This window comes from Arvicanthis niloticus, chromosome 4, assembly GCF_011762505.2.
Source record: "Arvicanthis niloticus isolate mArvNil1 chromosome 4, mArvNil1.pat.X, whole genome shotgun sequence".
NCBI classification, from domain to species: Eukaryota; Metazoa; Chordata; class Mammalia; order Rodentia; family Muridae; genus Arvicanthis; species Arvicanthis niloticus.
In genome coordinates, this window is record NC_047661.1 from 40,579,414 (window position 1) to 40,596,622 (window position 17,209).

Here is a 17,209-nt window from a genome sequence, read left to right on the forward strand (position 1 = left end):
TGTTGTTACTTAAGCTAGGCCAGAGTTGAGAAACTCCATACCTGCTGCCAGTTCCACTGCACACTCCCATGACCCCCTATATATACCATATCATAGCACCTAAAATTCTTTCCTTTCCTGCCCACTTTGACATGGCTTCTCTGTTTTGGTCAGATGTGCCCACTGCCTGCAGTCTTCAGTGGACATTTCATATTCCTGGATTCTCTCCACAGTATCTTTGGCTCTTCTCCCATAGTTTGTTCAGTGCCTGTAGGGACCTCAGTCCTATCACATATGGCCTGGCCTCCCACTATTTCTTTTGAAATCTGGGTAGAAGCTTTGGTAACCCCAGACATCTTATATTCTCCTTCCTTTCCTCAGGAGTGGAGGGCCTTAGCATGTGCACTTCTTTTGAGCATTGGGTCAGGTATACAGTAAGTGATCGTTAAGGAGACATTAACCCTGCTATATTAATGGAACTAAGTTGTCATGCTCAGGAAAAACAAAAAGTCCTTAATACATGGACCTTTGGAGATCATTTAAGATCATATGTAGTAAATATGACATTTTCAAGCATCAAATGTTAATAATGGGAGACTAGCAGGATAACTCAGTCACGAAGAGCTCTGAGTTATCTCTTCCAAGCAGCCTTAGTTTAATTGCTCTTCCAAGCAGCCTTAGTTTAATTGCTCGCACCCATATGGTGGCTTACAACCATTCCCAACTCCAGTTCCAGGGGATCTAATGCTGTCCCCTGGCTTCCAAGGGCACCAAGCATACACATAGTGCATAGACATACATGTAGGCAAAACACCCATATACATAAAATAAAAGCAAATCTTTAAGTATGTTATAGTGTGAGATGGCAGAAAAACAGAGAGAAGAAGGTAAAGAGAAAACTCCTGAGGATGTAGTTGAAGCAAAATTAAAGCCTTTACCAAGACTCATGCTGTCTCCTACTCCTGCTGGAAAAAAAAAAAAAAAAAAAAAAACCGAAGTCATGACGCCAGAATGGTCACTTATATAGCATTAAGTGGTATCTGTTCTTTCCACTATCCTCCAGATGCTGTACAGAAAGTTGCCGTGTACACTTCAGTTTGGTGCTTATGTTTTTAATTTTTATGTTTGTGTATGTTTTATAATAAAAATTAGTAATGCAGAACAGCCATTGTTACGTCATAAGCTAAGAAGTAAGCAAGTGGACATACCCACTTCTGGCTTCAGTAAATGTAGTGGTTCTCAAACGTGAGGGCATTCTGGCTTGCTGAATTAGAGAAAATCCCCATCCCTCAGCCTCCTGCAGAGCCAAGACATCTAATTTTATGCTAAAGACGTAGGATGTCTATAGCAGGAGAGCTATCAACACCACTGTGAACCTACTCTTATAAAAAGTTTATTCCTTCATATTTCCTTTGTCTTTAATAACTTCACTATCACTAAAAACCACAGCTCTCTCCATCAAAGAGTGAACAGATAAATGCAAAGAAGGACGCCAAAATGTCTGTCCTACACACCCTTTCCTTTCCTATGATGCCCTCCCTGTTCTGTGCTCTGAGCCAGAGCTGGCACCATACCTAGACAAAACTATCTGCTGCCCTCTAGTGGCAACACTGCTCAGCCACTACATGCCTACAATTTGTCCAAGTTACCTTCCTAGAAAATTAAACTTTTCTTCAATAGCTTCCCACGGAAAAAAAAGTTTCCAAAAATCTCAAACTACGAGGAATGGAAGTGACAAAAAGCCAACCAATCAGAAATAAAAGGGTTCGGGGTTCAGGGTTCACTTGTGGACAAAAATCTCTGCTTCATGATGCAGCCAAGTAACGAGGCACCAAGTCGGTAACCAAGTTAAGTCCATTCTCTTTAGATAATGATAAGTGCTGTGAGAAATATCTGGCCTGGGAAGAAGGGGAGTTGTGTGTTGACCACACGTCATTGGTGTTTTACACAAGTCAACGCTCTGTAATCTTCACCATGTTCTCATTGTCCACTCTTTCTTATACTGATTTTATAAGGAAACTAAACTTTAACAAACTTGCCTAAGACATCGTAACAGCTGCACGGCATTGAATGTCTTAACTAGCTATAGAAATGAAGCCCAGGGGAGGTTTGTAAAGGAGACTGTCCACATGTGCCCTTCGTATTAGTTAGGATTTTATTGCTGTGAAGAGACACCATACCCACAACTACTCATATAAAGGAAAACATTTAACTGGAGCTGGATTACAGCTCAGATGTTTATTGCATTATCATCACGGAGGGAAGCATGGCAGCATTCAGACAGATATGCTGCTGGAGAGGTAGCTGACCGTTCAGGCAGCAGGGAGAGTGAGCCACTAGGCTTATCTTAAGCTTCTGAAACCTCAAAGCCCACCCTCCCAGTGACACACTTCCTCCACCAAGGCCACACCTACTCCAATAAATCCACACTTCCAATAATGCCACTCCATATGAGTCTATGGGGGCCATTTTCATTCAGACCACCACACCGTTCATTAACACACACACACACACACACACACACACATCCACTCTCTACAGGACTCCATGTGCTGCATGAAATGTTCTGGATCTTTTCTTTCATTAATATTGCACTCTCATTTTGCTTCTCTGAAGCTCTTATTTGACTCTGGGATGACCCTATAGATGAGTTTTGTTTCTAGGTTATCAGAGGTTAGTCACTATTAGTTTTTGCAAACCCTACAAATTAACTCACATCATCATACCCAGATGTTTGAGTGAAGCCTATCATTCTAATGATGGGAAGAAAGATCAGGTCTCCTGTCTATGTAGTAGTGAAATGATCTATGATTTGGTTTGTCATTTATGCAGAACAAAGTTGTAATCAAAATGCCAAATTCTCCAGCTGGAGAGATGTGGATGGGGAGGTTTGGATGAGAATGGCCCCACAGGCTCCTATGTTTGAATGCTTGGTTCCCAGTTGGTGGAACTGTTTGGGAAGGATTAAGACGCATGACCTTGTTGGGGGAGGTGTGTCACTGTGGGGTGGGATGTGAGGTTTTAAAAGTCTTTGTCATTCCCTGTTAATTATTTCCATCCCCACCCCTCCGCACAGCCTGGAGCTTGTGGATCAAATGTAAACTCTCAGCCACTGTTCCAGAGTCATGCTTGCTTGCTGGCTGCCATGTTCCCCACCTTGATGGTTATGGACTCTATCATTCTACAAAATCATGAGTCTCGAGTTCAATGCTTCTTATTTTTAATAATAATGATGATAATAATAATAATAATAATTTGCCTTGGCCATAGTGTTTTGTTATGACAATAAAGAAGTAACTAAGATGTAAGATAAAAGGCTCCCTGAGCAAGTGTGAAAACTTGAGTTCTGTCCCCAGAATCCAGGAAAGTTGTGGGCAGTGGTGAGCCTGTGTAATCCCACCATCCCCAGGGTGAGATGAAAGGTGGAGACAGGACAATTCCCAGGAGCTCTTGTGCCAGCTATACTGACACAAGCAAGCACCAAACAGGAGGCCTTGTACCAAACAAAGTGGAGGGCAATGACCAACCCCTGAGACTGTCCTCTGACATACACATCCAATGGCACACACGTCTACACATAATGCCATATTCTCAGCCTTCAATCTGCTCAAACTAGAAGACTAACAAAAGGGTTATAAGAAAATGAGTGTATACAAATTCCACCAATTCCCATCTTCCATACATAGAACATCTACTCACATGCTAACCAAGACAACAAAACAGTAGGATTTCACTGCTTATGCTTCATAAGTTATAAAAATAAAAAGTGAGATCCCCTCCCAAAATTAAGTGAATTCTAAAGGTGACAAATATAAACCTACCTCTCTTTTTTGTTGTTGTTTTTTTTTTTTTTTAATTGAGATGATCCTGGTACCTGACTTCAAGAAGAAAGGTTTTAGGAGTGTTGTTCAGTAGGATAAAGGTGACATTTCTGTGTAAATAATTCCAAGGTATTCTGCAAAGCTAACATATATATACATATTTCCACACATGCAGGCATGCACACACACACACACACACACACACACACACACACACACAGAGAGAGAGAGAGAGAGAGAGAGAGAGAGAGAGATTCTTTCCTTCTATTTTGCATATCCTTTTGCCCACTAGTTTATTTCCAGAACTCTCACTTCTCCATTTGTCATTATTCCCTAAACAATCCAACAGCTACTGATATCTCACTTATTATAAACAATTTAGGGCTGATTTAAAGTGTAGGAAAGGATGTACAGGTAGGTGGTATATACAAATACTCTGTTGGGAATTAGTTCTAATGCTTTGTGTTGATTCGGCCCCAAATCTGGAATCTACACCTTCGGATGCTGAAGGTCCCTGTCCTGAATTGGTTTTTGATTGATCAATAAAGAGCCAATGGCCACTGGTTGGGCAGAGAGAAGTAGGACTTCTAGGTTCCTGGGAGAAAAAAAAAAAAAAAAAAAAACAGGGAGATAAAAGCATCTCCAGCAGGAAAAGGGATAGGATGGACCACACCAGGAAGGAAAAGGAGGGCATACTGGCCAAAATGTACGTACGAAAAGGAAAGTGGCCCCAGAGGGGCTGCCCAGAAGCATCTTAGGCAGCAAAGATAAGGTGGGCACCCAGAAGGAGCCAAGGCAACAAGATAAAATATAGATTTAAGAGGTGTTAAGTCAGGAATGCCTGAGGGGAGAATGTGCTCACTGCGGGGAGCTTTAGAAGTATCCAACCATTGAGCTAGTCAAGGCATAACAAAATTAGCTGGTTTGTGTGTGTGTCTTTCATTGGAGAATCCAGAGAGCTCACAGCCAAAGCGGTTAACTAATTCACTGCTACAATACTTGGCCATTTTATATAAAGGACTGTAGATTTTGGCATCCACAGGGCATCCGCAAACCAATTCCCTGTGGACAGTGACTTCAGTTTTTCCTAAAGCTCCCGGTACTTCATGGGAAAGGCCAACTTCTCTCCGTTTAAGTCATCTATACATCAAAACCTTCTAGTACCGTAGTTCTCAATTTTTCAATCCTTTAATTCAGTTTCTCATGTTGTGGTGACCCCCAACTACAAAATTATTTCATTGCTACTCAATAACTGTAGTTTTGCTACTGTTGTGATTCATAATGTAACTATCTGATATGCAGGATATTTGATGTGTGGCCCACAAAGAGGTTGTAACTCACAAGTTAAGAACCACTGCTCTAGTGGGTTCTACCATATAAGATAAATTTTAACTCTAAAACAGCATAGTCTCTTCAAAGTTTCTGTATACCTGGTTTATCTGGTTTTGCCTCCCACCTCACTGCCCTCATTCACAGCCACAGAGTTTCAAACTTCTGTGTTTGAGTCAAGCATGGTGCCAGCATGTCTATATTCACAGCACTCATGGGATTCAGATAAGGATGCTGAGTTTGAGATCAGCGTAGTCTATATAGCAAGACTTGCCTTGAGACAAATGAGTGACTACATATTCTCTGTTTCCTTTGCCTAAGATGCCTGGGAAACTCCTGAAGAAAAAGAAGGCTCAGGCCAGCATCACCCACCCGACACTGTCCATACTTTCCTCGACAGCTATGTGTTCCCGTAACTTTGTCACGGGCACTGATTGCACTCTCAGGATTTTAGAAAGGTGATCAAGTTTACTTCCACCGATATCTATTTTCTATGCTTGTACAGTGCCCGTGATGCACCGTAGAATCAGCCACATGCTTCTTGATGAGCACTTAGCTCCTTCTTTGCCTAGGCATGGAGAATACAAGGTTAAAGAAAACTCACTCCTCTCTAGAGAGATTTATCAGCTTATCAGAACTGTGCTGGGGGGAGGGGGGGGCAGAGGAAGTCCTCAGTGGATGAAGTTCTAAGTGAATGTGTGCTGTTGACACAAACTTGACTATGTCAAGCACCCTTGCCTCGGATCCAGAGAGAAATAAGAGTCTTTCTCTGGAGCCCAAGTATAGCTGTTGATAGTGTGTGCATAACTGCACCATATTTTTCTGTCTCTGGATGATTATGGCCTGAAGATTGGTTCCATGAAAATTAGCTAAACCTGGCTCCTTGATCTAGCTCTAGCCCCATAAACCTTACCTCCTGTTCAGCTGTATGCAAAAACTCTGCCTCTCTGTTCAGCTCTATATAGAAAACACTTGTGGGTTGTGGTTGTGGTTGTTGTTGCTGTTGTTGTTTTTCTTCCATCAGAGAACCAAGTCCCCTAGCCCCAGCTTTTCCGTATGTTTGTCCTTTTTCATTCCAATGCCACCCCAGACAGGTCCAAGTCCTTTAACACCATACCTTCCTGGGAACAGAGTTGGGTACACTTATCTATGAGCTGTCTGGTTTCAATGTAAATATATGGGAACACCTTGCTATAACCAGTAGGTACTGAAATGTGACGCATTTGATCAAGTATACCAGGCAGATTCATTCTGTTTCAGGAACAGCGTTCACAGACTTGACTCACTCAAGTGACCAGAAACTCATCCACAGGGGATAAGGTTTCTGATCCTGACTCTATACTCATGCTAATACATTTAAAGAACTTGCTTATTCTGGGTAAGGTATATGTCAGCCCTCCAGTGTCAGCATACCACCTGAAAGACTTGTCAAATATGCTCCCAGTGGAGTGCAAGTAAATTATATACCCAGCAGCTCTACTGTCCACACATCCATCCACACAGTGTTTAATCTTAAAGATCAAGTGTCCCAAGGGGGGGAAAAAACTACCACATTGTAGTCATTTGGGGGCTGGGAGAACAGGATTTCTCTGTGTAGTCTTAGCTGTCTGTGAACTTGCTCTATAGATCATACTGGCTTCATCCATCTCTGTGTCTGAAGTGTTGGGATTAAAGGTATGAGCCACCATGCCCAGCTTAAGTCATAAATTTTAATACTGGCAATAACACAAATTCTCCATACCTTATGATTTAAGGAAAGATTTTAAAGAGAGAGAAAAAGGAAGTGGTAAGAAAAAGACAGAGGGAAGGAGGGGGAAGAGAAAGGCATGAGAGGGAGATAAGAGGGAAGGAAGGAGGGAGAGAGAGAGGGAAGAAGGGGAGGGAGACTAGAGGGAGGAAATTACTGAACATGAGTGTCAGCAGCAGTGCCTGTCACAGATCTGTTCGTCCATTTTCCACTACATGAACTTACTGAGACATTGTGCCATTAATTAATTAATTAATTGGCAAACAACTTGTTTAACCAATCTTCCTTATAAACTCTTTCCCCTCTTTGTGGCACTGTTTTTCTATGTGTCTTCTCTCTATATCAAATATTGCTTTGCTTGTGTGCTTAGGAACTAGGGACATGGTGCAGAACAAAAACAGAACTATCTGCCAGCTACATAGGTTAAAGCTCTGGTATCTACTCAAACACCCACCAACACTGCCCCAAGTATGTCTGTTTTCCTATATTCTAGCCAGCACCTGGTACTAGTCCTTTTGAATTTTGAATTTTATTGGAGGTGAAATATCATACAATTGTCTCAATTTTTGATTAGTGTAGTAATGGCGTTATAAATGAGCTACCACCCCCAGCTTTGTCATGCATGTATTTATTTATATTGCTGGGCCCTTGCTGGGGTCTAGATGGAAGTATGTCTTTGAAGGAGTATGTCTTATCCCTGAACTCTTTTCTATTCCAGCTTCCTGGTTACCCAATGATAAACGTTCCTTGACTATGCCTTTCTCCCATGATGTTTCAGCCTTGACTCAGGTTGATAATCAATGGAGCCAGTGAATAAAACCATGAAATAGAACTTCTGAAGCCATGGACCAAATTAATTTTTCCTAGGTTCTCTCCTCTAAACTCTGGTATTTTGTCATGGCAATGAAAAGTTAATACAGTAGGCAAGGGAGACTGGTAAGACGAAAGAAAGGCAGGAAAAGGAGTTGTAGTGGTTGAAATGAAACGTCTTCCATAGCCTGTGGCCCCAAAAGATGCACAGTTTGGGAAATTTAGAAGATATGGCCTTGAGGGAGGAAGTGTGTCACTGGACTTGGTCTTGAGAACCTTGCTGTGATGGTTCAAGACTTGAGCCTTCAGCTTTCTGCTCCAGCCAGCATGTCTGCTGCTTGCTAGTAGGGAGCCATGTCTCCCTGCTTAGACTCTTATGTCCTTTCTCTTGAAAGCTGTATTGGTCATGTTGTGTCAACACAGCCATAACAAGTAACTAATATAGTAAGAAACAAAGCCAGAGCTTTCTCCCAGGCAGAAGCCCACAGCAGGCCTCTCCTGGATCCCCAGGAGACTCTGCACTAGCAGTCACTCTGTTAGTGACTTAGGGCATTTCTAGCTCTTGGCCTATGAAGGGTCAAATGGACTCAGGGGAAGGTCAGATGGGATCTAAAGTGAACTGGGTAAACTGACAGTATGTACTAAAGAAACAAAACTTACGTCAGCAATAATACAAGGAATGCACTGTTTAAGAGTAAAATACTTTCCATCAATCATATCTGCAAAGATTAAAGAAGTATACAATGTCAAACCCTAGACTGGCAGTGGTGATGAGGGTTTTTGCACATGTTGTTGGGAGCATAAATTGGCAGTCATTTTTAAGTAAAATAGTTGATAGAATACATCAAATTTAAAGCCACATAAATTTTGAAGCAAGATTCCATCCTAGAAACATAATTTTGATGAGGGTCTTGGAAGGATAATGAGGGTTGGTTTTTTTTTTTTTTTTTTTTTTTTTTTAATTTGTTTTTAAGTTCGTACCTTTAAAAGTCTTCCCGGTTACCTCAAATGAAATGGAATCTGAAAGTCTGTGAACATTCATATTGTCGAAGGCCATGTAGTCAAAAGCATATTTGCCTACAGAACCTCAGGTCTTCCTGTCTTTCTCATTGTCCGACAGGGATTGTGGAAGCCACTTCAGTTCCACCCAAAGCCCTCACTCAGTGACCATCCCACACAACAAAAACAAAGGCCCGAGTGGAAGTTCAATCATATTTATTTTTTTATATAGAACTGAGAAGTAAAACCTGTACCAAACTCTAGATAAAATGGCTTGATCTGATGAATTTGGTTGCACAGTTCCTGTATGTAGAACATACTGGATTATAAATCAACAATATAGGTCCCATTTGGTAAATCATAGAAGTAAAAATTAAAAAAAAAATTAAGTTAAAGTATTAGCACATTGTATAATACAGTGTCAGGGAAGGGGTCTCCATCAGTCACCATTTTAAATTAACCGTTTTCTGAATGGCTTGTTTTGTTTCACGAAAGTTGTACTTTCAGAAGTTACTTCTGATTACATCACAAAAACGCAGTACTCCGTGACATGTCCGTCACTTCACATCACCTTCTGAAGATTCCTTTCTGCTGAGCAGTGCCCAGGAGGCTAAGGCTTATTCTGTTTTATGTGCTTCTCACACACTGAGAAATCATTGAAAGAAATAAATTTTCTATCCTAGATACTACTGTGAAACATGACCTAAATATCACCTACTATTAACAAATGACATGTTTGGCTATGTAAATGCTTCAGTAAAGTGTATCTTACCAAGAAAAACGTGTTTTAAATCCAACTTTAAAAAATTTCTCTATTCTATGACAAAATTTGGAGATGACATGGTAAAATTTATTGATTTAGGACTTAGAAGACTAGATAGTCTGAGAATTGGCGTTATAGTATATGAATAGCACCTTATTATGAATTCATAGAAAATATTAATACTTACAATAATATTGAAGAACCACTGAGAGACTGCTCTGAGTGAGGGCTGGGGATGACACTCCATTGGGAGCACTTGCCCAACACACATGAAGTCTTGGGTTCACTCAGAACTAGAAAAAAAAGTCTGATTTCTAACTTTAGTGTTCTGTAACAAAGCACATTTTATGTTCTTAAAAACAACAATTAGGATATCTGGTTTTATCTATTAGTAAACAGTCAAGGGCCATATTTCATTCTAGAAAAATACTATATTAATTAATAAGGTTTAAACTAATTTACTAAGAAAAATATTCTAGTATTACATAATGCCAGAAGCCTGCTAAAAAATTGCTTCTAAAACTTGGTAACATAAATCATTTATGATTTAACTAATTTTTTTTTAAAAAAGAGTTTCTTTTGTTTTTTACACTTAATAACCTGAAATGCATCTAGAAAAATATTTTTTAAATACAGTAACACTGTTGAGTTTTGTTAGGTCCCTTGTGTTTTGGCTTGTTTTTGGTTTTCCTCAGAAAGAATGTACAACTTTTTTGCAACTTTTGCTAACAAAAGAGGAAACGAAAGAGTGTTCCCTTTCAACCTAGTAGCAACATAAATACCTACGCGCTTCTCTCAGAGTGCTCAGAGAGAGCTAAGAATTACCTGGACATAAATTGGGGTTCCTTCAGGAAAAGAGAAATCACTTTAAGAGTGCCAGAAGCCACAGTGTAGTCCATGCTCTTTGTCTGTGAGATGCTTGGCAATAATACATAGACAATGTCACAGCCCCGCCCCTTCCTCCTCTGCCCCTCCCCGGTAAAGTGCACCCTAACCCTCTCCTCTCTAACGGGTGTCTTGGCATAAAGGCATCAAGAGAAAATTGTTGCTTTGCTCTTTGGGGCACTCTCACACAGTCTTGCTTGCCTTGTTTTTGAGGGTTTCTGACATGTCTGCTTCATTACACATCAACTGGCCTTTCTGCCATGTTCCCCGGCTATGCTACTTTGCCTCTGACTTTTCAAACTTGCCTCTTCCCACCAAGATCAAATGTACTCTGTGCACTTATATTCCAATGGATCAAAAGGGGTCTTACTGAAGATCCTCAACAAAGAAGCCTTCACGCTCACAGCAACTGAAAGCTTCCTTACAGATTCTCGATGTCTTTCAAATAATAAAAATAAAAAAGAGATTAAATTCATAGATTATAAATAATGTCAGTTCAAAATACTAAACAGCTAAGGACTTCATTGCAAGTGCAGGCAGTCTGCCTGCCAAATGGACATGAAACTCTCAGTCCTTAAAAGCTAACAAAACAAGTAATATGTTGGTTACATGAGAGGTATTGAGTGCATACCTTAGACTTTTTTTCTTACCAACTTAGCAAAAGGATTAGGATAGTATAGGAATCAATTTCACTGAATTCAGAAATACAAATCTCCACCACATGCCCTGACAAGGGCCTTTCTGTATATGTTAATCAGACATCTGCTTCATTCTTCAAACAATTTCATAGACAGGATTATTTTTAAACACTTGAAATCTGGAAAGCAGAACTAATAAGGCCTCAGAATACAAAATGCAGCATACAAAACTCATGGGTCATCAGGCTGCGGTCTACGTTGGCCTGATGTTTTCAGAACAGGTTCAAAACACAAAAACATAGTTGCTTCTGATTTATCAAAAACATTTGGCTACCCTTTGTAATAGCTACAAAATTAAGGGTTTATTTTGTATATATAAAAACAAGCATTAATTCTAAGCTGCATTTTGAAAAAATAAAATCCAAGTTGCAATAAAAAATAGTTCTGTTCTGTAATCATTGATACTGAAACCATACTGGTCTCTTTCACATGATCTGCCTGTCATGCAAGAATTGTGAAAGATGTTCAGTTACCCTCCTGCTCACAGAACTGAGCTGCTATGCAGGAAAATGATGAAGGGCGATAACACAGAATGAGAGAAGCCATTAGAGCCAGCATGAATTCCAAACTACACTGTATTCTCTACAGGAGAAAATTACTATCCATACAATGATTTTTTTTCTTTTTAAGATCAAGTTAAATAAGTTTTAAAGCGTTTGTTACTACTGTTATCAGTACAGTTTTTGAAACTGTAAATCGGGTCTTTGTGCACACTTCCTGGACCAAGCTGCCTATCAGAATTCACTGCCTGAGGTCAGCTTTTTATGGCTTAGAATCAATTGATATATGAATTTTAGCTAATTGCAATAAAGCTCGGCCATAGGGCAGCAGGCATTTTCTAAAAAGTTATTCTGCACAATCAATCCTGCTTTTTATCTGCCACAGAAATGCAGGCTTGCAGAAAATGAAAAGAGAATATTTATTTCTGTGGATTCCTGCAAATCACAGCCAGGCAATGATTAAGTGGCCACATGGACAAGGAGTGTGAGAATGAAGGCAGGACGCGGGCAGCTGCAGGTCCGCTCCGCTCCATGGCTTGGTCCGCAAGGCCCGGGACACGTCAGCTCGCAGCTGCATCGCGTTACAACGGTAGTGATTACAGCCAGGTTAGAAAGGGCTCGCTCTTGCTCAGAGCAGACTCTACATCATTGAAGAGGGGGATCAGATCTTCAGACTCCAAAGTCCCCAGGTCAACGTTTGTTCCCGGAAGGCAGTCCAGGAAATCAGGGAAACGGGTCTGCTGGGGATTGACGGTCATGGGTGTCTGACCAGAATTTTCGCCTGTAATAGAATGAAGGGTAACTGGGTTATTTCCTCCTTATAAGGTTTTTGTGTTGTTTTGTTGTTGTCGTCGTCGTCATTGTTGTTGTTGTTCAAGACAGGATCTCACTATGTACCTCTGACTATCCCACTATGTAGACCGCTGGCCTCAACCTCATAGAGATCCACCTGCCTCTGCCTCTGCCTCTGCCTCCTGAGCACTAGAATTAAAGGTATGTACCACAAAGTTCAATTAAATTTTATTTTTATGAGTATTTTGGCCATAAAATGTTATATCTGTGCAACATATGTGTACTCCATACCCACAGAGCACAGTGTGTTAAGTACCCATGGAACTGGAGTAACAGACAGTTGTGAGCTATCATGTAGGCAGTGGGACTTGAGCTGGGGTCCTCTGGAAGAGCAGCTGATGCTCTTAACCACTGAGTCGTCTTGTCAGCCTTTTAAGTTCTTGAGAATGGCACAGATAGCTCAAGTGTTAACACAATTCATATTTCATGTATGCAGACAGATATCACATTAGTGACCTACTCCTATTTTTGGAAGTTTATCCCAATAAGACTAGAGTTCTGCAGAACACAAATTAAAAAAAAAAAAAAAACAAACAAAAAAAAAAAAAAAAAACACCAGAAAGTTAAGCAAGCACATAGAATTAGTGTCTGCCATATCCAAGGCTGTGTCATCTGTTTAATAAAGTTATCATTACAGGGGCTAGAGACATGGCCCAGCAGTTAAAAGCATTTAGAACTCTTCCAAAAGACCTGGGTTCTGTTACTCAGCACCTACATATTGGTGCACAAACACCCTATAACTCCAGCTTCAGAAAATCTGATGTCCCCTGGCCTCCAGACACCTGCATACATGTGGGACACATAAACTCACACAGGCTTACACATGCACAAAAATAAAAATAAATAAAACGTTTTAACACTTCAAAATGTACAATCTTCTAATTCTTGAGAATGCATACTTGAGCCAAAAAAGTCTTCTTTTAAAAGAATTCTTCCTATTCTTCCTCACCAGAAATGACTGCAAGAGTAGCCAAGTCAAGCTTTTTCATCAAGCTGAACGATCGTAAGGTGTTTCTTTTTGCAGTGACTCTACAATGTCATTGTGGTCTTTTTTTTTTTTTTTTTTTTTTTAAATCTTTGCAGATTTAACTACTTGAGTTGGTTACTTAAGCTACTTAAGGTGGGGGGGGGGGGGAAGGCAATTCTTCCAGAGGTGAGATTTTCATGGAACATTCTGGAAGGATGACTGACTTCCCAGACTTATGTTAATACACCTTTGTTCCTTCTTCATCCAAGTCTAGATACGTGTGCTTGTTGCAAAGGGGGGGGGGGGTGGGGGTGGGGGGTTCTTAGCCGGCTTGACCAAGGGGAAGTGGTCAATGTGATTGGCAGATTCAACAATCTTCTAGTCACTATTGAGCCCTGCCTGCCCTCAGCTAGTTACTAAATATTCCATGTCTCTCTTTAACAGTTTATGTCCACTCCCTACAAACACCTCACAGAGGTAATGCTGAACTCAATGAGTTCACAGTCACGTAACCCAATGAATAGGAACCACAGTGTTTATCAAATCTATTTCAGCAACAGACTTCTTCAGTGGCGGGGCAGACACGAGAACACTCATTTCACTGGTGAGAAGCTGAAGCTCACAGGAGTTCCATAGAGAACGAGACACCATTGAATTGTGTATCACATCTTCAAAGCCACACCCTATTCACCTACTTAACATTGTTATTTTAGAAACCTATAGGAGAGAATCTATCTTTTTAAGATCCCCTGAGCGAACCACCCTCTCCCCTTATTTCTCTTTTTATCCTCACTAGATTCCCAGTGTTTAAAAGATTAAAGAAAACAACAAACAAAGATGCCACCTCATAAGGAAGCAAAATGTGGGGGAAGGGGTGTGTGAAAAGATAAATGGGGTGCAGAAAAGAAGAGCAGTAATAAATCAAACACAGCACAGTGCAAACCGCCCCTATGTGACTCTTCACAACCCCTCCTCCTAGGCTCTCTACCTACTCCTGTCAGCCTACAAGACCCGGAGATGCTGTCCCAGTATCCAGCATCCAGCCTGTACTTTTGCAAGGCTTGACTGTAAACATGGCTATGGGTCTGGCATTTAGACTCAACATTTTAGACTCATAGCAGCACACAGCAGTTGGACGTGCACAGAGTATGCAAACCAGTGATTCAGGAGGCAATCTTTGATTTTTGTCATAGAACTACTACATGTGTATGAGTGTTCTGCATGCATAAATCTTTGTATAACCCCTGAATGTTTGGTGCCTACAAAAGTCAGAAGAGGGTGTCATATACCCTGGAACTGGAGTTATGGATAGTTATAAGTCACATGTAGATGCTGCACACTGAACCTGCGTCTTCTGGAAGAGCTTCAAGTGCTGAACCAGCTCTCTAGCACAACAACTGCTTTTCTGTCATGGATAATAATAAAAGAAAAACTTGCAAAAGTATTTACAAAGGGCATATACTCAAGCTGTCATTTATTTTTGGCTTGGCTAGCAGGACCAAAAAGAACTGTATGTAAGCCGAGCATGGTGATCCATGCCTTTAATTGCTGTTAGTGCTGTACTCAGGAGGCAGAGGCAGGTGGAGCTCTTGACATTCAAGGTCAACCTGGTCTACATACCAAATTCCAGCCAGAGGTACAGAAAGAGACCCTGTCTCAAAATTAAAAGAATGGGAGAGAGGTAAGGAGAGAGGTAGGAAGGAAGGGAGGGAGGGAGGGAGGGAGGGAGGGAGGGAGGGAGGGAGGAGAGAGGAGAGAGAGAGAGAGAGAGAGAGAGAGAGAGAGAGAGAGAGAGAGAGAGAGAAGAGAGAGAGAAGAGAGAGAAGAGAGAGAGAAGAGAGAGAGAGAGAGAGAGAGAGAGAGAGAGAGAGAGAGAGAAGAGGAAGAGAGAGAGAGAAGAGGAAGAGAGAGAGAGAGAGAGAGAGAGAGAGAGAGAGGAGGTTGGGAAAGAAAATCTGTGTTCCAACACCAAAGTGTAAACTTACTTTAAAAAGAGAGTATTTTGCACTTTTTTAAACAGCTCAATCATGCAGTTCTCAAATTTGAACTTAGCAGATGACAACACCATGTCCCAATGTCAAGAGTCTGGACATGCCTACTCTACAGGATGCATAGGCTGGGGACTAGGAAAGTCAAACTTGTTGTCTTCTTGTCAATGGCTGAAATGGAGTGTTATGTTAGAATAGGATCCTCTGAGTTGTTGATTTTCTAAATGATCACTGTCGATCCAAAATCAAAACCAGTAAGTAACAGGAAAATGTCGACACGCCTGGAGAACCAAGAAGAGTATTGTTTCCCAATAGAAAGAGTGGATTATTCATTACAACTAAAAAGGGGGTACAGCACAGTCACCCCACTGCAGCTATATATAGTATGATTCTGAAGAAAGGGAAAAACAAAATCCAAAAATCAAGGGGACAACTTGAAAATGGAAACACACTACAGACAGTTGCAGGCTGTATGCCCACCTGTGTCCATCTCATCCATGTTGCTGAGGAAGTCTTCTGGAGTTGTGGGGACACTGTAGCATCCTAGCCCCAGGCCACTGTCTGTGCTCTGCTCCCGTGAGTGATAGGGCCCTCTGCAGAAATAATAAATAAATAAGTAAATACATACATACATACATACATACATACATATATACATACATACACACAGGAGGCCTCAATGTGAGTCTACTCAATAAAGTTCACACTTAAAATGCAATCAAAGGTACTGGTTTCCTCGTTGTCTCAAAATAACCATTTGGACCCTATTCTATATACAGATACTATTTATATAAATAGTTTAAAAAAAACAGAAAATAGTGCTGAGCTGTGCTCACTGATACCCACATAAGAAGTATGTACATATATAGCCACTCGTGGGAGCCCATGTCTATAATCTCAACACTCAAGACGCTAGGGGAAGGGGATCCAGAAAAATAGCAAAGTTCATGGTGACAAACATGCCACTTTCTGAAGAGTGACTGCTCCTGGGGAAAGAAGGGAGGGAGGAAACTTAGCAGTGGCAGAGACGCACTCCAACAGATCCTTGCTATATATACCCTTGAGATATAGCAAGCCTGAGTGTGAGGACCACAGTTTTTCTTTTTCTTTTTTTTCCCCCGAGACAGGGTTTCTCTGTGTAGCCCTGGCTGTCCTGGCACTCACTCTGTAGACAGACCAGGCTGGCCTCGAACTCAGAAATCCGCCTGCCTCTGCCTCCCAAGTGCTGGGATTAAAGGCATGTGCCACCACCGCCCGGAGGACCACAGTTTTCTAAAATCTATTTTTCATTATTCTGGCTACTTGTCTTTTCAACTCTATCTTTATTTGTATTTGTTCGCTAGGAGCCTCTTAAGAGCAGAGAAGAGCAAAACCACAATGGACCTATAGTGCCCCCCCCCCCCCCCATTAAGTCTACAATCACGGTTTTCTGTTTCCACTGATCGCATACTTCTCTGGCTAAATCACCTTTTGCTTCTGCTACCACTTTGCTTTCTCTCTCTTTTAAAGCCAACATCTCTTTGTTTTAATTAATTTTTAATTAAGAAATAACTTAAAACTCACACCAAAGATGCACAAAAGAACACTGTTTCTATATACCTTCCATCTGGCTCCCTTAATTAAAACTGTTGTCATAAGCACAACGTAATTACCCAAGGCAGAAAATTAATTTAGTAAAATTATAGTTTACTAAACTATAAACATTATTCACCTTTCACCATAAATACCTGTGAATTTTCTTGTACTGTCTGCCATGACATGCTTTTAACCCCACCTTTACTCCCAAGGATTTCAAGATTCTTCCAAGTGACTACCAAATAGCACTGTCCTGTTTAAATGTGAAGTTCACACTCATGTGCAAATCACTGAAG

At 40.9% G+C, this 17,209-nt stretch overlaps 1 protein-coding gene across 2 annotated transcripts in view; it reads right to left on the reverse strand.

Moving 5' to 3' along the window:
* Positions 1-8,884: 8,884 nt before the first annotated feature.
* Positions 8,885-17,209, reverse strand: part of Wwtr1 (WW domain containing transcription regulator 1) — a 113,279-nt gene continuing 104,954 nt past the window's right edge. Inside the window, exons 6-7 of one of the 2 annotated variants that reach the window (XM_034500313.2) lie at positions 15,819-15,931; positions 8,885-12,312 (exon numbers count right to left, since the gene is read on the reverse strand). In XM_034500313.2, the coding sequence (XP_034356204.1) occupies positions 12,128-12,312; positions 15,819-15,931 (298 nt within the window). In that variant the 3' untranslated portion in view covers positions 8,885-12,127. The remainder of the gene's footprint in view (positions 12,313-15,818; positions 15,932-17,209) is intronic. The other variant, XM_034500312.2, reaches the window with a different exon arrangement.